The 21,378-nt window shown below is 38.8% G+C and overlaps 1 protein-coding gene across 2 annotated transcripts in view; it reads right to left on the bottom strand.

The window, feature by feature from the left end:
• Nucleotides 1-21,378, bottom strand: part of bmpr2b (bone morphogenetic protein receptor, type II b (serine/threonine kinase)) — a 120,650-nt gene that overhangs the window by 63,850 nt on the left and 35,422 nt on the right. For both annotated transcript variants that reach the window (XM_057335246.1, XM_057335247.1), the window contains exon 2: nt 1,153-1,332. In XM_057335246.1, the coding sequence (XP_057191229.1) occupies nt 1,153-1,332 (180 nt within the window). The remainder of the gene's footprint in view (nt 1-1,152; nt 1,333-21,378) is intronic.

Genomic DNA, 21,378 nt, shown 5'->3' with positions numbered 1-21,378 from the left:
ATGTCCAGCCGGCCCTTCGTCCAGCCGGCGTCAGCGCATCATGTCCAGCCGGCCTTCCCCAGCGGCGTCAGGCCATGTCCAGCCGGCCTTCGCAGCCGGCGTCATCCATGTCCAGCGCCTTCCAGCGGCGTCAGGCACGTCCACCGGCCTTCCAGCCGGCGTCAGGCATGTCCAGCGGCTCCAGCGCTCAAGCCATGTCAGCCGGCCTTCCAGCGTGTCAAGCCCTGTCCAGCTGGCCCCTGGAAACTCCAGGCCAAGGACTTTCCCCCCAGGACTCCCCCTAAGTCCCCCAGGACTTCAGCCCTAGAGCGCAGCCGGGACTGGGACTCTCCCCACCTCCCATGAACTGCCCCTATGGGTCCTTGTTTTGCCCCACCCCCCTCCATGTTTGTTATTTTTATTGTCGCACCCCAACCCCATTGTCATTTTGTCTTGTTTGCCACTGGATTCTGGTTCTCCATATTTTTGTTCTGGTCTTGTTTTGTCTCAGTCTGCTTGTCTTGTCCGTCTACCCCTTGGTGAGCACCTGGAGGTGCTCATTAAAGGGGGGCTTTGTCATGGCTCTGCTTCCTTAGTCATGTTTTTCTTGGTCCTGTAGCAGAGCCATGACAAAGTCTTTGGTTATGTGTGGAGAGAAACATATTGTTGTCCGTTTGACTATAATATACGTTCTCTCCAGTGTCTTGTCATTGGCCCCATTCCTCTCGTTTCCTCGTTATGTTTCCCTGAGTGTTTAATGTCCCACACCTGTCCCATGTCGTTATCCCTCGTTTGTGTTCCTATATTTACCCTCATGTTTCTTTGTCCTGTGCTCGTGTATTGTGTATGTGTTTGTGAATGTGCTTGGGTTCTCTTCCACCACGCTCTGACCGTGACAAAAAGGGTATCGGTGCATCCCTAATAAAAATAAATAGTAAGTGTGATATTATTCTTATTATCATTAGACAACACATTGTTTGTAGAAAATAAACTGCACAAATTTACATTATAAAACAGTCAGTTCTGGTCCTTGATTCTGATTGATTGAGCTGTGTTCTAAGCCGTTATAAAATACCCGGTAACCCACTGCTTCTTCGGGCTTATTGCTGTCTTTTGTATTTGAAAATTTTTTATACATGTTATACTGTATATAAGTTTGCGTATACGTGTGACCTTGTTTGACGAGGCGGATCTCTCCGTCGTGTGTTTTCTCCCACAGGCCATAGCAGCGGCTGCTCTTGCTGCACAGGATGGTGTTATTTTCTCTGGGTTCACCAGCCACACTCTGTTCATCCACCTGCTGATGTTGGTCATTAGAGGCACACTCCCTCTCTCTCTCCTCGCTCTGAGCAGCTGCCAAGAAACAAAAGGGGAAAGACTGATGAGAACGGAACACTTCCTGTAGATTGACATACGGAACACAACAAGGAAAGGTGATCATTAAAGGCATACTGTAGTTCACCCTAAATTCTTTCATCATTTATTTACATGGCAGATGACCAAGAGACACATGGCATTTCAAACCTGTATGACTTTCATTCTTCTCCAGAACACACACAAAAAAAAAATATTTTCAAGAACCTTGATTACCAAACAACACTGGATTCTGTTGACTTCCACTTTACAGACACAAAACCATTACAAAGTTTCTCAAAATATCATCTTTTGTGCTTCACATAGAAAAGAAAGTCATACCCATTTGGAATGACATGAGGGTGAAGAAATGATGACAGAATTTTCATTACTATCACTATAAATATGCCAAAGTTACTTTAATGCAAGTCAGTCCACTAGGCAGACATCTTGGTAACAGACCAAAGCAGCTATACAACTATACAACACAACACCTGGTAACTGCACCTGCTGCTTCTTAATGCAACCCCATTAACTTGTGCACAGTACACACAAGAACTCCACTGCAATGCTTTGTGCAGGTCAACATCACGGCAACACAGAAAGGGAGGAGGAAGCGACAGCATGCCGTGTCTACGTGCAGAAAATGAACCTTTAGTCTTGTTTGGTGAACACAAAACAGTGATGACTGATAAGGGCCCTAATCGACAGGACTGCCCTCATTTCCGTGAGTAGAGCCAGCGGGGCTGAATTCTGCTGTCGGCTGCAATCTCTCCCGCAGCTGGTCTGCGCTCACCTCCACTGTATCCAATGAATTAATCCCCTCTCTCTCTCTCTCTCTCTCTCTCTCTCTCTCGTTCTCTTTCCGGCACTGTCATGCAAATTGAGAAACCGAGAGAGAAAAATCATAATGGCAATCGTTTAACAGGCTTGGTGAAGTCTCTACAGTTGTATTCAGTTTGTACAAGCGTTTGGGGAGGACAGAAACCCCCTAGTAGTATCATCTCTGGTCTCAGAGGGACAGAGAGAGAGAGAGAGAGAGAGAGAGAAAATTGCCACTGTATGGCCCAGGGGGAAGCTTTGTCTGGTACTCTACAGGGGTAAAGCCTTAAACGGCTGCACCAGTGCACACACACCAGCCAGCGGTCACACAAGGCCAGATAAATGTTCTCTCTGCATAGCCGTGGCCGCTCGACACTGCATGACTCCTCATCATACCAACCAAGCCTTAATCTAACACAGGGCAGCTCAGCTCGAGACCAAGCTTTAAAACATTCCCTCAGCTTGAAAAAAACTTCAACCAGAGCGAAAAAACAAGAGCCTTGGGAAGGCTTGCCCGTCTCCAACACAAAACCCAGACATCCGCTGGGGGCCGTAAAGGGCCGCTGATTATTTGGAGATGACTTCCAATTACAGAGGAAAATGTATCTCTGCTCCTCTCCGATGCGCCGTGCAGTCTCTGAGTGTCAGTGTTTGTGCACTTTTATCTGCGTGCGGTCACAAAAGTGACCGTGAGTGTAACAATACATGCGTGTTGATGGAGTATTGTGGGCTTAGTCTGTTTTAAAGGCACAGAGACAGGCCATTAGGCGCGACAGTTTCCTGTAATTTGGATGAGAAACTGCGTCTGCTCTCTATAACACAGGACTGGAGAGGAACATGACCGGCCTACAGCGGGACTTTCAGAGGCAATCACAAAGCAGCGCACAGCTAAGGAAAAACTTCACAGTGCTTGAGTAACGCCTCAGGCTCTGAGTTGTGGAGATCAGTAGGACACATGCTTAAATTGCCTTAGCCCTGCTAGAAATTACATAAGAGTGGCATAAATCACTGGACAGGCCTAGTTTTACTGGCGGACCAACCAGTTGTCTTTCTCATAATACAGCCTGCAAATTATGCCATTATGCCTGCAAATGTCCAGTGTTTGTTTTCTGTCCCAAAGAGGAGAATTCTTTAACATCCAGGGAAATGTACCACTTACAGATATCTTGTCCAAAACGTATCAAAAACGTACACCGTATACCAGCTGCTGTTATCCAAAGCAACTTCAAGTGCATTTATTACAATTACAGATAGATTTCTCAATATTTTAGAAACCTTATCCCTCTCCCTGGTAGCGATTTCCAGTTATTCCTTCTTTACCTTTACAGCACTTGAGCACATTTCAACTCCATACGTGTAGAACTGGAAAAGTTGTCTTTGCGTCAGTACGGTCACTTTTTTTCATAAACTGATTTAATAGACACTTTAAAGACACTAGATTCCCTTCATTCCCCTTCAGTGCAGCTGTGTGTCTTCAAAGTCATAAATGATTAATCTTTCATCAGTTCACTCCGTTCTATCAGGAAAAAGGATGAGCCAACCAGAGGAGCAACACAACACCATCCAATCATATGTCCGAATTACTCTGCTTTTTATTAGTAGTAACGCATGTCTGCCATGTGCCAAGAGAAATGTCCTCCACCTCTTGGTGGCGCAGTGGCCTGTGCTTGAACCAGAGAGGACAGCAAAAGGGAGGTGGTGATGAGACAAAAGGGTAGAGGGGGATTGTGGGATTGTTTTGGGGCAGTGGAGGCAGTCTGTATCAGTCTGACTCCGCTACTGTTTGTGCACTGGCTCAAGGTTAGAGCTGCCGCTCGGAGGCCTGTCAGCATTTTCAGCAGATAACGCTCAACTCTGCCTTACTGAGAACCTTCGGGCCTACCCTGACCCCCCCGGTCTTTATTTTAAAGCACACTCTAAAACCTTGTTTCACCAAAGTGGTGTCAGAAAAAAACAAAACAGAGCTTTAGTATAAAGAATACATGACACTAAAGACTGCACAAACTTAAACCGTGTACTAATCGTGATTAATTTATGGCATCTCCAACGAGGCCAAAAGCAGAGGTTGCGCCTGCCAAAAAAACGGAGGGCCTGTGACTGTTTCCTTTCGAGAAGATTATCTGCGAGGTTGGCACAGGCCTCGAACTCCTGCCAAACTCTCTATGGACATGGAAGCTGTCACGCTGGCTCACAAATACAGGAAGTCAAAAGGTGGGTGCTGGCACAGAGGGGAAAGAAGAAAGCTTACTCGGCCTAGGAGAACTCAAGGGCATAATAAAACGATGGAGGACGATTCAGCAATTCCAACGGGCAGGGCACAAGTACACCTGAACATCGAACAGCTGGATTAGATGGCGTCTTGGTGTAATGTTGGATAATGTTCTTGTATTATATTAAGGACTGTTTAGGAAAGCCTGATATATGCTTGATTTAAGAACATTTACCACAGCAGAGTAACAATAATGCGTAAGCAAGCCATAAGGTACGAGAGGCTGTGCTTTATAGTGAATAAATTACAGCTGAAGGGGGAGTTTATAATATGGTTATCACACACTACAGATATTAAAGCCGAAAAATATACAACTTTAAGTAAAATCACCTATAGCCTTCCTTCCACCCGAAAAAATAGTACCTGACCCTTTATCATAAATAAAACACAGCCATTGACCAATCAGAATCAAGGACTGTAACTAACCATTTTATAATACAAAATGTATACCATGGATGGTTCCATACTGTCACATCAGTATCACTCGTTTTTACACAACAGAACTTGTCATACATTCTTCATATGCACTGGTATAGATTGAACTTGTACTTTGATCTTGACTTGATCCTTAAGATGAGCGGTTATGCCTCCAAAGCAATCAAAAAAGTAATTAGACTGTAACAGCAATTACAAGCCATGTTCTCATGAGGATGCACCAATGTACTCATGGCAGGGATAAAACACACAAGTGAAACAACAAATCCATCTATTAAACAATTCAGGAGTCTTTTTACCTCAGGACAGATGTTCATTGTGCCTCTGTGTGCTGGCATAATCAAACCAGCAGTGGAAAAACACTGCAATACACCAAACACTCGAGTCAAACACATCTGAGATTCAGCTGCAGGCCAATAACATTACAAATACATGGAAATTCAGTCTATAACGCTTTTAATGTCAACACTCTCTGGCTTAATATCCTTTACAAAACAAAAACAGACCTCTTGTTAATTATCAAAACACCGGCAGGAGAGTGTTTTAGTGAGACAGTAGAGCTTGGCTAAAAAGCCTGCGGTGATGCTTGCTTTATTAATAATAATAAAAGTCTTCCTTCCCGTCCAGGACATTTACTCTTATCTATCCACCTATTCTCTGGATCAGCACACCAGGTTTCATCCCTGGACACAAACACACTAACATCTGCTCTACATCATGGTCACCTCAATAAGATTAACTTAATTATTGTGAAAGCAAAATGGAGGAAGACGAAAACAAGTGAGCAAAATTGTGATTGACAAAGCAAAGCTGAAAGGAATAAACGGAAGTTTAAGTAATCAATAATAATTTATGTAATATTATTCATTCATTTTTTAAATAATTTGAGCAGTTCTTTGAAATGTATCCTATTTTAATAATCAGTAATAGTTGATGTAATATTATTATTATTTATACATTTTTAAAAGGTTAACATATTTATTTGAAACCTATCCTATTTCAATAATCAATAATAGTTTATTTAATATTATTATTTATTTTTTTAAATATTTTTAATAATTATTTGAAATATACATTTTACAAAAAATTAAGATTACTCTTTATACACTGCAGCTCGCTCTGTGGCCTCAAGCATTTCTTAAATTCATGACTTTTTTATAATTATGATTTTTTTTAACAAAAGATCTTGGTGCACAACAGAAAGACCATAATTATCTATATAATATCTTTACTATAATTTCTTACAGAGTACTTGTTACCCTACTTCGAAATAGAAAAATCAGACTCAGATGAACCAAATATCAGAATGCTTCTTTTATTAAAAATCCAATAATAATTGGAATTATTATTATATTTGCAAAACACGAAGGGTGACCAAAGTAATGATTTATGAAAAATACAAGTCGAGGTACGAGGTTTTAGTCCAACAGTGACGAAATGTAATATTATTGTGCAGTGCAGTGCTTGCTTGGGTGCATGGAGTCCTGTTGCCATTCTTCAGAAGCTAGTGGTTCATTTCCATCTCACGACATTAACTTCCAGGAATCAGTGCGGTGTATTATACAGCTGGGATGCGTCATCCGCTTAAAGCTCTATGAATGCAGACGAAGTGAGAGAGGAGGTTTCCCCTGAAATCCGTTTCCTCAGGACAATTCTGCCCGCTTCATTAAAGTCCAGTGATGGATAATTCATGCAGCTTCTCCAGCATTTGCTGCAGTCTCATGTTTGAGTTTTGTTGCCATCTGCCCTAAGGGATGTTTACACAAGAGCAGCCCGCAAGTCACTCATGTGAGCAACAGAACAATCTTCTTTCCGAATGGACGCTGCGGTTTGGCAATGCAACTCTATGAGACCAATGAATGCTCTCCTGAATCAAAATGGAAGTTCAGATAGTTGTGTGTGCGTGTAAAGAGTAACTCAAACGGTCTTAAGGGTACTTCACTAAAACAAACTCAGACTGAAACTCAGACTGTTGGCATAGCCTTTATTATATTTTATGTGTGAGAGGGGATTACACAGTACACAACAAGACACTCTGACCTGAAACTCACAAAAAACAACATTGAACCTAATAAACAATCATGATCTCTGACCAGATCCTACTGCCTAGTGTTCTGACAGCTGGCAGCGAGATGTGTGCTGTGCCGCGTGTGTGTGCGTGTATCCATGTCCAGACTCTGGGGGGTTGAGGGGGGAGCAGCTAAGTCTGTCTGGACCCTTCCCCCTTTTCCCGATGCGCCCGGCTCTCCCTTAACACCAGGGGTTCCTAAAGCTGCTTTGGCCAAAGAAACACCAGTCTCTCTCTCTGTCTGGGTAAACTCCTTTACAGGGGTTAGTTTGGGTACAAGGTGAGGTCAGGACGATGGGTTGCCACAGGAGAACAGAAAGTCTGAAAACTCAAACCTACACTAAAAAACTATTATAAAAAAATAAAAAAGTGAGTGATTCTGGATTCTGACTAAATGAGGCATGCGCAGATAAACACACCTGTGACCATAATTTTGGTAATGTAGTGTCACTACATTGCAACTACATTTGTTATTAATTATAATATAACATACACTGTAAAAAATTGATGTTAAAAAACAGCCACATTCTGACAGTAACATACTGTTTTTTATTAAAACAGTAATATACTATAGAAAATAATGCATCCTGGGCAATATTTAGCAGTTTAAGAAACTATTGTTAATTTACAGCCATCTGTCAACAGTAATCTACTGTTTGATGCCATACGGTTTTGTACTGTAGTATGCAATGCATTGTGGGCTGTGTTAACGCCTTCAGACCCTGCTTCAATAAGAATGGACATTACGTCTTTTCTTGGTTTAGACCAATAAAACTGCATGTTTCTATCATTTTAATAATACGTCACAGATTGTTAACCAAGTTAATGGTAACCTCATTGTCTTGCCCCTGTTATATTTTATTTGATTATGTTGTTTTTCAAAAAAATCAGAAGATATTTTAGAGTTGTACAAAACAGGATTTTTTTATTTAATGTCCATCCCAGTGGACATGCAGTCTTAAAAATGATAAAATGGCAGACTTTATTGCACTCCAGCTCATTACACACAATTTGTATTTCACAAACATTGATCCCTTGATTACCAAACACAAGCATATGATCAAATCAGCCATCAAGTACGCAGAAACCCAACAGGCACAATCAGACATACAGGGCCTATATATAGGCTACACATGTTGTACTCAGACTGAAATACTGCAAAAAATATGTTTTTCTATTTACTTATTGTATTACTCAGTCCTACATATGTATTTTGTTAGCAAAATCTTTGACTTCTATCACACTGTTTAGGTTTAAATTATAATTCACATGGTTAAAACATGCAATTATATGTTGCTTCAGTTGGGGTTTCCAGTGTTGTTACCACAAATCCTGTCTTTCACATTTGTTTCTAAATTAAAGAAGAGTTAATGTCAACTGAATATTTTTGCATATCCTTTTAGCAAAGGAAAATATCAGAGGTTAAATAACAGTACAATGCAGTATTTTTCTGGAGCATGAGAATTAGTTTGATGAAAGTTTGTGATTGTTTCGTCAGTAAGTTCACCATTCTTTAGCGTCCCGAATCATTTTCAGTCAGGTACTTGTGGCCAGGTGCAGTTTTTCCACAAATGTCAGACTTTTCTACCTGAAGAGGACCCACGCGAGGAAGACGGCCTTGCTGAAAGAGGACGGACAATCCGTAGCGCTTCATCTGCACCAACCTGCATCTGCACGTTCAAATTTTTAGCAAACGGTAAATAAAACATTTTTTACTTTTATCGAGAGTATGTGGTTCAGAAAGGAAGTATTATCAAGTAATGTTTGAAATTGCTGCTTAACAAGCTGTAGTTAGTAAGTAACTAAAGCCATTTAAAAAGGGCTCGTCATCTCGGAGATATAACCCAAATGTTCATATTTACATGCATTTTACAGACCCCAAGATTTATCGGCTTGTTTTGTCTTCTCTGAACTTTCAAAACTGTGGTTGTTGCAAACTGGCTAACGTTAGTGTTGAGCTTGAGTGCGCAGTTCACCGTATTCAGAAACAAAACAAAACGTTACTCAGTGCTTGTTTATCTCTTCAGCAGCATTTTTATTCCACCACATGGACAAGAAAAACATCCCACACTTAGCGTAACGTAATGACATAAAAACGTAATGACATCACACCCGAACCATAATACCTTTACATAAAACAACGGGTATTTTGGCTGATGCCGTAATGCAATGAGTAAGTGTGCGTAATCTTAAACAGTCTATTGCTAGTGCTAATAACAGTAGCTGCAAATCACCACTAAACGTAATGTTTGAAATTGCGATGATTTCACGTTTAAATGTGGCTTATGTTTGAAAGGAAAGCAAACTGATACATTGAGTGTTTCGTAAATACAGCTAAAACATACATTTTGCATCACTTGCGTAATGATTATGCACGCACTGAATACAAGTATCACCTTGCTATCTAGGTTGTTGTAGTACAATGATTCTGTAAATCTAGAGTTAATTTGATGATTTTTTTTGTTTTCTGCTGTTTTACAGTGTTCCATGGAATACATCAGGGAGAAAAGCAAGCAACCAACGTTATGGTCATCTGCACCAGATGGTTGGTGGATAGTTCCTAATTACATTTTTGAATGCCAGCACCTTCAGTATCTCATAAGACTCTTAATAAAAGTACTCTCATGTTTTAAATATGTCAAGTTTAGAGGGGGTAGCCTCTGTTATTTAACCCGTTTTATTGCCATTGTTTTTATTTGTAAGTTTCAATTATTTGTTTTTCTTGCCTTTGTTTTAATTTTTAAGTTTCAATTATTTGTTTTTCTTTGCCTTTGTTTTAATTTTTAAGTTTCAATTATTTGTTTTGCTTGCCATTGTTTTTATTTGTAAGTTTCAATTATTTGTTTTGCTTGCCATCGTTTTTATTTGTAAGTTTCAATTATTTGTTTTGCTTGCCATTGTTTTTATTTTTAAGTTTCAATAATTTGTTTTGCTAGTCAAAAACTTGACTTGGTTGCTTGGTACTCAAGTCATCCTTTTTTGTGTTGCTGCTCTTAAAAAAAAAAGTAGTTTATGCCCTTTCTAAAACATTTGTTTATTTTATAATTTTTTTATATAATTTTATTAATTTTTGTTATTATATTATATTTTATTTAAAGCAGACGTGTAGCCCAAAGGACAATATTGTGCAATAAAGAGTAAGTTAAAAAACAGCTATGTACTGTCTTTAATTCTTACAGCAATATACCATAAAATAATTACACTGCATGAATAACGTAAAATTACTGTAAATTACTGGCATCTCTGCTGCCAGTATTTAACTGTTAAATATGGGAAAAACAGCAATGCACTGTATTTCGTTTTTACAGCAATATACCATAAAATAATTTCACAGCATGAATAATGTAAAATTACAGTAAATTACTGGTGTCTCTGCTGCCAGTATTTAACTGTTAAATATGGGAAAAACAGAAATGCACTGTATTTCATTTTTACTAGGGATGTTAATGATTAATCGGTGATCAATTAATTGTCGATAACAGTTTACTCTAAATAACTTAATGATGATCGAGTTCAAAGTCATGCACGTGCGTGCGTCTTATGTGCATAACACATACAGCAGACTGAAGGAAAAATGTAATGGCTATCCACTTATTACATTACTTGGCTACCGACACACCTTAGTTTTGCATTTTTCTTTTATAGAAATAAAAAGAAGGTTCATTTGAACAATGGACGCAAGAGTTTGCAAGGCGCACGTCTGTCAGCGGTAGCTGCAGCCATTGCAGTCGTGAGGCGCGATGTTTGACATAGGTCAAGGCGGAGGAGAGCTTTTATTAATAAAAGTTTTATTTCTTCGTTTAATATAAGTAGCGTTGTCCTTGTTTTATTGTTGCATTTTAATTTAAAAAAATAATAAACCACAAACTGTGTGGAAGTATGGGGAAAATCCGAAGATCTTTGAATTTATTTACGTTACAAAACAGCTATAATGTTATCAGTCTTATTCATTTTGTTAATAAACATTCTGTTTCATATAAGCAAGTTTGTCAGTGTACTATTTTTTTGTTGTTTAATTAAAAGTAAATAATGAATGAATAAATATTGGTATCAAAAGAAAATGTTTTTCCTTTGGATACCATCCGCCTTTGTTAGTAAAAGTTTACCATAAGTGCGTTTGTAATGATATTAGGCTATTTTATGATTGTTGAGTTTTTCGTTAAGAATAATAATAATAATAATAATAATATAATAAACAATATCAGGACTGTTCAATGTGGATTTTTTAATGTACAGTACTTCAAAATGGCCTATATGTACTATTATTTCTATAACTCAGATCATAATTTAAAGAAAACTGTCCGATGGCACAGACTCATTCGGTCGAACATTCGGTGCATCCCTAGTCTACTCTCATTTTAAAGTGGAACGAGTCTTTCTTTAAATTATGATCTGAAGATAAAGAAATAATAATACATATAGGCTATTTTGAAGTTCTGTACATTAAAAAATCCACATTGAACAGTCCTGATATTGTTTGTGTGACACGCTGAGGTGGTGTACTCTCATGTTAAAGTGGAATGAGTCTGTGCAATCAGATAGTTTTCTTTAAATTATGATCTGAAGTTATAGAAATAATTGTACATATAGGCTATTTTGAAGTTCTGTACATTAAAAAATCCACATTGAACAGTCCTGATATTGTTTGTGTGACACACTGAGGTGGTGTACTCTCATTTTAAAGTGGAATGAGTCTGTGCAATCGGACAGTTTTCTTTAAATTATGATCTGAAGTTATAGAAATAATAGTACATATAGGCTATTTTGAAGTACTGTACATTAAAAAATCCACATTGAACAGTCCTGATATTGTTTGTGTGACACACTGAGGTGGTGTACTCTCATTTTAAAGTGGAATGAGTCTGTGCAATCGGACAGTTTTCTTTAAATTATGATCTGAAGTTATAGAAATAATAGTACATATAGGCTATTTTGAAGTACTGTACATTAAAAAATCCACATTGAACAGTCCTGATATTGTTTGTGTGACACACTGAGGTGGTGTACTCTCATTTTAAAGTGGAATGAGTCTGTGCAATCGGACAGTTTTCTTTAAATTATGATCTGAAGTTATAGAAATAATAGTACATATAGGCAATTTTGAAGTACTGTACATTAAAAAATCCACATTGAACATTCCTGATATTGTTTGTGTGACACACTGAGGTGGTGTACTCTCATTTTAAAGTGGAATGAGTCTGTGCAATCAGACAGTTTTCTTTAAATTATGATCTGAAGTTATAGAAATAATAATACGTATAGGCTATTTTGAAGTAATGTACATTAAAAAATCCACATTGAACAGTCCTGATATTGTTTGTGTGACACACTGAGGTGGTCTACTCTCAAGTTAAAGTGGAATGAGTCTGTGCAATCGGACAGTTTTCTTTAAATTATGATCTGAAGATAAAGAAATAATAGTACATATAGGCCATTTTGAAGTTCTGTACATTAAAAAATCCACATTGAACAGTCCTGATATTGTTTAGGTGTGTCACCGAGGTGGGATAAGATTGTTGTAAAAAATATAAAAACTGCCAAGCAGTTTAAAAACAGCTTAAAAAAGCCTAGCAACACAACTGTCAATCTTTCCCGTTTGGCCTGGGTTAAAGCCTTCAATTGTAGTGCAATTGAGGTTTCAATACCATACATCGTTTTATGGGTAAAAATTATATCTAAATATACTTAATTTTCTAAATGCATTTGTATTTTAATTAATTCACAATCGACAGACTGAAACCACGTTCGAAATAGATCGCTTTATTTTGAAATCCAAAAAGCCGCTTTTACCGTAATGCGCAGTATATGCGCACATAACAAAACCGAGTGAGGGCTAGTTTGACTGTCGTTTTCGAAGTGGCGGCTGGCTTGACCGCAGTCATCTATCGGGGGTTTATACCTGTGGATTCTTGCTATGCGATGGTGTGAGCTACGCACTGGGATTACAAGGTCGTCATCTCCAAACGGACTCCCGTTCAGTAACTCTACCACGCTGGTGGAATACCATCGTGGAATTACAAACACTTGCTTCTGGAGTTCCCCGAGTTCCCCGAGTCCGACTCGCAAATCAGCGGATTCTCCCACTAGACTTCTCGTTGCGGCTGGATTATTGTGGACCCTTTTCCCTTTACTCACCTCCCGCGTGCTGCGGGTGATTTTGGATTTTTCTTTTGATTTTTACATTTTTCTCCATTCCCCTTTAATGGTCGTTTGGCCGAGCGCTCGAGCCTTTGCCCCTTGGTTTTTCTCCCTGTTTAAAGACTGTTTCATGCTTGTTTTTTGTGAGTGTGGGATCTTCATTAAATCACTCTGATTCTGCATTTGACTCCAGTGTCCTTCATAACACATGCGCTGTGTCCTATGCACATTTAGAAAGAAAATAACACTCGTATAATAACAAATCAACCTATTCTCTCACGCAGATGCGCGCAATGATATGAGTCTGCTTATATGCAATTACCAGAGTGCACATCTGAGGCGGCGACACGTTGTATATTGGTCCATATGTTAATTATCAAATACATAATTTTATTATATTATCAATCACACAGATTCATTTTAACAATGCTACTAGGCATTTTTTTAAACTTAGAAACCTTTTTATTCAGGTGAGGAAGATGGCGTTTTGCGTGGCTTTTGCAAGCTGTCATGCCTATATGCCACTGCAGAGGCATATTTCAGTATTAATGTTAACGAGTAATCGATTAATTGATCGTTGATGTAAATGAAAATTGATTATGGGAATTTGTCTAAATTGACATCCCTAGTTTTTACAGCAATATACCGTAAAATTATTTCACAGCATCAATAACGTAAAATTACAGTAAATTACTGGCGTCTCTGCTGCCAGTATTTTACCGTTATTTTACAGAACAATTTTTTAAAGTGTAACTATACTATTATTTTCATGCATACATATTTGCAGGGCTTGACATTAAGCATTGTCGTGTGGTTGTCCTTCGGACAAGTAAATTTGACATTCACTTGTCCGAGTACAAAAATTACTTGTCCAAAGATAAAAAAATGATATTTCATTTGAATTATAATATAATATAATCAATATAATTGTTTCGGATTTAGATTGGTCAAGTTTGCTTCTAAGCATTTTAACTAGTGTCCGCTTTGGCCGCCTGAATTTGGTTATAGGCCTACTCTCCGTGACTGCTATAAAACAAAGGCAAGCAGTAATTATTATTAGTGTTAAGGCTGTAGGTTAACTTTTTTGCACATAGCACTGGTGCTAGAGAGGTTTAAAGTTTGGTAGCACAGGCAGAAATGTGCAAGTGTAGTTCATTATGAATAGGCAGATAACTGACAAAAGACATTATTGTTACATACAGATGGATAAATTAGGGCCATATCATTTTTAGATGACCTAAATTTGTTTTCATATTTCTAAGTTCTGTGTTTTTCCTTTTTTACTATACAATAGTGGTATATTTGTCCACATAAATTACTGTAGGTTACTATAGTATTTACTATAGTAAACTGCAGTAAAATTCCTACTATATTGTTTTTGAACTTTACTATAGTATACAGTGTTTATCAATTTACTACAAGGGCACTTCAATTTTCAATAGTACACTACAGTATTTTTTTGTCTGAGTGTTCAATTTAACGGGACTTTTATTTTGACGGGTCTTTGGGAAGACGCTTGTTTGCAGATAGCTTCACTCAAACACTAAAACGCTCGTAAAATAAACTCTCAGAGCAACTTTGGAGATGAAGTTCATGTGTTCATATCCTCATACAGTGCAGCACAGATAAATACTCGACCATCACTCGTGTTGTATGTTAAACTGTGCACATAATTCACTCAGACACGCAGAACAGCCAGATGACATTAAATAACAGGATTCCGCGTCCGCGTGGACTCAGTGCGGTGCGCATTGATTATTGTCACACACAAACAAGCACAACCACGACAAACACGCAGCTCTGTCTACTGCACATATTCTTATTATTCTACATATATGTCGCACTGTTCTTTTTTTTCAAGTTACTTGTCCGGTCGGGCAAGTAAAATTCTCTCTCACTTGCCCATACAAAACATTTACTTGTCCCGGGCAAGCGTTAATGTTGAGCCCTGATTTGTAATTAATAAATTATAACTATGTATTATTTTTAATATGTCACTACGTTGCAACTATATATTTCCTTAATAATATTTTTTTTATTAATATGCATTTTTATTAAATAATAATCATAATAATGTTTTTTATTTTTGTTATTATTATTATTAATGTAACTATTTATATACTGTATGTTGGCAATAGAATACTTCTGTAACAGTGTATTCGGAGCAAACACACACCTTTTGGAGGTGCAAGTTAGAAAGAAAAGCTTCAACATTAAGTCTAAATAAAACATTTTTATGCTCATGAGTAATGACATTTTGAATTAATGTTTTAAAATGCAGAATAGTACGTTAAAAACAACAGAAAACACAGACAGGAAACGGGAAACAACAGGACTACCAATGCCGTCTGAATTAAATTTGGGGCTTTTGGGTGCATTATCACATTATGGTTGTTTGCCAGAGACAGACAGCATCATTGTCTCCCTGTTGCTTTCTGTACCACCAGGTAAAGATTAAATGCTCTGGTGTGCATTTAACACAAAAGTGCTCTATCCCATCATTCAGCTCATCACCAAGGCAACAGACATCACGTATTTGTGTCTGGTTTCTGTATGTAGCAGCAGTCATCTGTCATAGCTACACAGTCATAACATGTTCGAAGTTAAACTTGTAAACCTTGAGGTGAAATACCGTAAGGCCACAAGAGGAAGTTAGATGCTATCTTGACGAAGTGGCGAGCTGGAAAAATTCGACAGAGTTCAGGAGTCGTAGGCGTGAACTCTTAGCCAATCCTTTTCACCTTAGTTTGCGTAGAAACTAAACATGCTCCTACCATCCTGCCCAAAGAGCGTCTGTAAAACCCACCCTTGTCAACCAATGCGCCTTTAATTGATCTGACAACTTAGAAACATTCACAGGAACAGCCTCTTTGTGGCTATTCTTCTCAACCTGGCACTGGTTCAAAATGAGAACCAGACATTATTACAGCGATGACGTCAGTCAAAATAAAGGAAACACTTCCTCCATCGGCTCACCTGTCGTCTCACCTGCAAGAAGCCACCAGAGGCGAGGACACACCCTGATATGCCAGTCTTACTCTTGGCACTAAAACAAAACTCTCTGTCTTTCAGACTTCTACTTGGACAAGCCGTTACACGCTCCGCCTGAAGCTAACAAGCCGTTTTACAAGGGCGTTTCTTTTTAGCATTGCCTAGACGGTGAAATTTCCACACGGGGCAAGTAAAGATGATTAACAACTATTACTACCTGCCAGACCAACAGACCACCTTTTTGAAATGCAAAGAAAGACTAATAAACATACATAATCCTGAATATAAGGCCATGTTAAGCTTCATTAAGAGAGGAAGGTTGTAATAAAGAATATTCATAAGCAGGGAGGAAGGAAATTAATGAATGTTATAAAGAATGCTGACGCTGATGAGCGTCCAAAGGATCCAGAATAAAAAAACGCTGAAACGTAATTTAATTTCACCCTGCTTCATACAGGCAATGTTCTCATTAAAAATGATGATCTGAGAATAGGGCTGAAACGATTCCTCGAGTAACTCGAGTTATTCGAATACAAAAAATCATCGAGGCAATTTTTGTTGCCTCGAAGCCTCGTTTAATCCATTTAACTACAGTACACACGGAGCACTGCGTTTCCCCACGGACCGTTATTACTGACGCACAGCCCGCTAAACTATTCATGTTACAGGGCTCTGAAGTCTCATGCAAATGCCTTCACCGTGAGACACGCGTTTTAGTATGTTCACACGCTCACACGTGTTTCTCATGCTGATAAATAACTGATAGTTTATAGGGCTGTGACGGTTGCCGTAACAACCGCACCACCACGATGGTAAAGTGCCATGACGGTGGCAAACTGCCACCGGCGGTAGTGCACGTCACTCTGACAAATATAGGTGTAATAAATATGAGAGTTGCGATAACGATTGCTAGTTGTAGCCTTTCAGTTGTGGATGGTTTTATTTAAAAGATTTTAAATTAACAGAAATTATTGGCATACGTTTCCGTTGGTGCGTTCGAGCGCGGGCCTGCACGGCAAAACCCAGGTTATTCTGCGGGTTTTGCAATGGATCTTATTGTGAAATGAACAGATACGTAAAATCAAAACTGGCTATGACCCGCTTGCTTAGTGTCGGAGCGCGCGCAGGTTTTGCCGCGGTTGCGGAGAGACATCTCTTCATTTGCGCTCCTGTGCACATCTTCTGAACGCGCATTTAGTGCAGCTGTACACATTTTAATCTGGACAATGTCAACAAGTAAGTTTCACATCAACGAGTCGGAAAAAGTAAAGTTTTTATGGCAATCTGAATAGGAAAGCCAATGTAGGTTTAAACAGTTTGTTTCAAATGGAATTGTTAAGGACTGTAAGGGTTAATACGCCACTGACTGAAGTTACTGCAACAAGAGCTTTTTTATTTAGTATTTAGCTTTCTTATATCATTTAAGTTTTCATTATTTACTGATGTTTATTTAAATGTTTTATATGCTGTAGTGTGCCGTTTCACTGATGGATTTGCGCGTTAAACATTGACGGATGTTTCATCCTCATTTATTTCAGATATCATATTTCAATTATTTAACAATTTCAAGTATTTAAATAAGGTCTATATTTCTCTTCCACTCGTCATGTGGTTGCTACACGCAAATATAATAATATAAATATTATTTATATAAATAATATATATTTCTCAACCACCGCACCACCGCGGTCGATTTGTCTATTACCACCGCGGTGGTAAAAAACTGCCACCGTCACAGCCCTAATAGCTTATTGAAATGGTGAACTGATATTTTACTTAGTTTTAGTCTATTTTACGAGTGAAACTTGTTTTCCGGCTGCATTGAGTCCATCAAACTAGATGCGGACTAGTGGACACCGAATCCTGTTATTTACACATTTCATCTGTCTGGTCTGCGTGTCTGAGTGAATGAACTGCACAGTTTAACGTGCTACACGCGTGATGCTCATGAATTTGTCTGCGTCTGCGCTGAATGAGGACATGAACTTCACCTCCAGAGTTGCGCTGAGAGTTTATTTCACAAACATGTTATTGTTTGAGTGAAGAAACAGACATACTAAAAAATAAGCGTCTTCTGACAACCTGCCAAAATAAAAGTCATAGGCTATTGTTTGAAATTATTATTTCCATTTTTATTCATGTTTCTTATTTATATATTTGTATTATATTGCATTTTGAATTTAATATGGCAATGGAATGTACTAAATGGGTTTAGTTTTCACAGATATTAATGTATGCTATTTCAGCAATAAAAACTAATTGTTCTAAAAAGGAAACAAATTAGTTGTTTTACTCATTTTAAGAGACCTGTCTTATTTTCTCTTGTATATTTAGTATTGCTTTTTAATAAAGAAAAAGTACTTATTATCCGAATACCCGATTAATCGATGGAAAAATCAGTAGAATACTCGATTAGTAAAAGAATCGATAGCTGCAGCCCTATCTGAGAATAAAAGGCATGCTTGGACATGAGAAATACACTTTCTTGTAGCTTTTGCGTACAGACAGATAAAGTGTGCAGTCATTTTGACAGAGTTTAGTAGTAAAAGATAGACAGCACCTGTTCTCTCAATCTGCCACACTCCACGGCCTGAACACCATTCATGTTCCCTCAATTCCTCCATACGTTCATCCATCTGCTCCACAGAGAACCTGGACTTCACAACTAATTGCATTACTGGTTGGAACACATCAACACTGGAGCCATCATCAGCATCTAGTGTGTTGTGCGCAAACTGCTTGTTATGCTATATTCAGAGCTAATTTAATATTGTGGTCATCACCAATGTTTCTTGTAGTCTGTGCGTACGTGCTCAACGTTGCTACCATGAGAAAGAGAAACGAGGCTACGCTAATCGCCTTCCGACACGCAGAACAATATGCCTCACGGTTATTCCCAGAGACGGCCCTCAGCCATGGTTACAACTCCTTTATCCTTCAAGCATTTGCACGAAAACTGCAAAAAAAGCATTTTCCCATTAGTCAACAATGTTGTTTAACAACGGGGTGTAAATGAACCTCCCACTATTCACCTACGCAATGATTAAATTCAGGGAAACTTTAGCATATGACCTCTTTGGACAAGTATGAAAAGATGTTACAAAAAATGAAATACCTTGGAAAATGGCATTTAATACTTATTAATACCTTTTAAGGGCCCTAATTAGCTCTAAATTTATTTATCAACTTTTAATATTTTTTAAGGACTCGCTGTAGTAATCGAGTATCCTACCAATTATTCCATCGATTAATCGAGTATGCAGATAATAAGTACTTTTTCTTTATTAAAGAGCAATACTAAATATACAAAGAGAAAATTAGACAATGAATTTGTTTCCTTTTTAGAAAAATTTACATTTTTATTTCCGAAATTGCATACATTAAAGTCCCCGTGAATCGGAAGTTGCATCATTTTTACTTCCGTATTCTGACACATTTCCGAGTGAAAAGGAATTTCAAAGGACAAAATTAGTGGGCGTGGCTTGCGTTTTTCACTGCGAATTGATTGGATGTGTAAAACAGCTGTTGCATTGATTTTGAAATGAAACTGGCAGCAGACATGGATCCGCAAAAACGAGTTAAGACGCTGTATTATGCATGCCAGACCAGTAGTCACTTTGCAAGAAATATTACATGCCTGCGCACATACACATAGCAGGTTTAACCCAAGAGTGCTTTTTAATATCCTTTCTCTGCGTATACGTGTGTATAGAATTTGACAAATGTAAATTATGTGTCTTCGCTAGCTTTAGTGGTGCAGTAAATCAACTTTATGCTGGCGAAACGATAATAAGTATGTTGAATAGAGCATAGATAGAATAGATACATAACAGAGCTTCTACCACACTACAACCCATCACGCTCTCTAAGATCTCAAAACTCCAGACTTTTGATAACACCTAGAATAACTAAATCCACCAAAGGGGGCGGAGCTTTCTCATACGTAGCACCTAAACTCTGTAATAGCCTCCCCGATACTATTCGAGGGTCAGACACACTCTCCCAATTTAAATCTAGATTAAAGACACATCTTTTCAGCCAAGCATTCACTAACACATAGCTAATGAACAGCAGCTACGCTAATTATTCTCTTTCTGCCCTCGCCGAGAGATTCCGCCAGGCCCAGATGAACGTCATATGCCCATCCACAACTAGAGATTACGCCAGCTACATCGGAAAATCCTGTACCATCCACCTGCGAGAACCTGTGGACTGACTGACCATCCCAGCTCCATCCAAGGCAATTCCATCATCACCCAAGAAAAAGGCGACCATCTGGCCGGCCCAGCTCAGACAATTCCATCCCCAACCGAGAGCAAAGACGGACTACCTGTCACATAAATGCTAAATTTACAATACTTGGTATTTAATGCTAAACTTACATCACATGACAGCAGTTTGAAGTTATGGCTGCACTCAGTGACTTTGATTGGAGGTAGCTGGGTAGGTGTTGTAGGGAGTGGGGGGGCTTGTTGGTTGTGGTTCGGGGCGTTTCATTTGTTGGGACTGTGTGGGTCTGGTCTGGTTGGTCTTGTTTTGTGGTCGATGTCGGACAACAGAGGAATAAAGTTAATTATGCCATTACTACTTTTCCCTGGTTGTTCCTCTGTTGTCTGTTGTTGATTGCGGAATGGGACCGGGTTGGACCTGCACGGTTTCGGCTGGTGGGGCTTCCTGGGTCGCGGCTCGTGGGCTCTCCCTGTTCTTCGTGGACGTTGCTCGGTGGCTTTGGTCGGGGTCACTGATTGCAGCTATGACACGTCAGAGGAGATCTGGCCCTCCCGGCTGAGCCTGGTTTCTCCCGAGGTTTTTTTTCTCCATTATTCATCATTGGAGTTTGGGTTCCTCGCCACAGCAGAGCAGTGCAGTGTTGGCTTGCTCACCGGGAGACTGCATTTATTTATTTATTCATTTATTTATTAGATATTATTTATTATAATGATCTTGCTTGGTCTATAAACACCATGCACTGTGCTGTGTTTTACCTTTCTGTGTTTTTCTTATTTGCTCCTGTAAAGCTGATTTGGAACAATGCACATTGTGAAAAGCGCTATATAAATAAAATTGAATTGAAATTGAATTGAATAGCACAAACACACAGTCCTGTAGGCCGCCGTTACTGTTTGTGCATGGCTATAGACTGAACACATGCGCATGACAACAGAATTTTCACAGTTTTACCTTTTCACAATGAGACGACAACAGCATCGTTTTCAAAAACGTGCACTTTTGACGTTTTCAAAAGTTTGCATTTTTAGTCACCCAAAACATTGTTGCAGAGATGGGGGACTCGAGTCATATGACTTGACTCGAGTCTGACTTA

This window comes from Triplophysa rosa, linkage group LG6 (assembly GCF_024868665.1).
Source record: "Triplophysa rosa linkage group LG6, Trosa_1v2, whole genome shotgun sequence".
In the NCBI taxonomy this organism is placed as follows: Eukaryota; Metazoa; Chordata; class Actinopteri; order Cypriniformes; family Nemacheilidae; genus Triplophysa; species Triplophysa rosa.
Note: the sequence above shows the minus strand (reverse complement) of the source record. Positions and strands in the feature narration are given on the sequence as shown.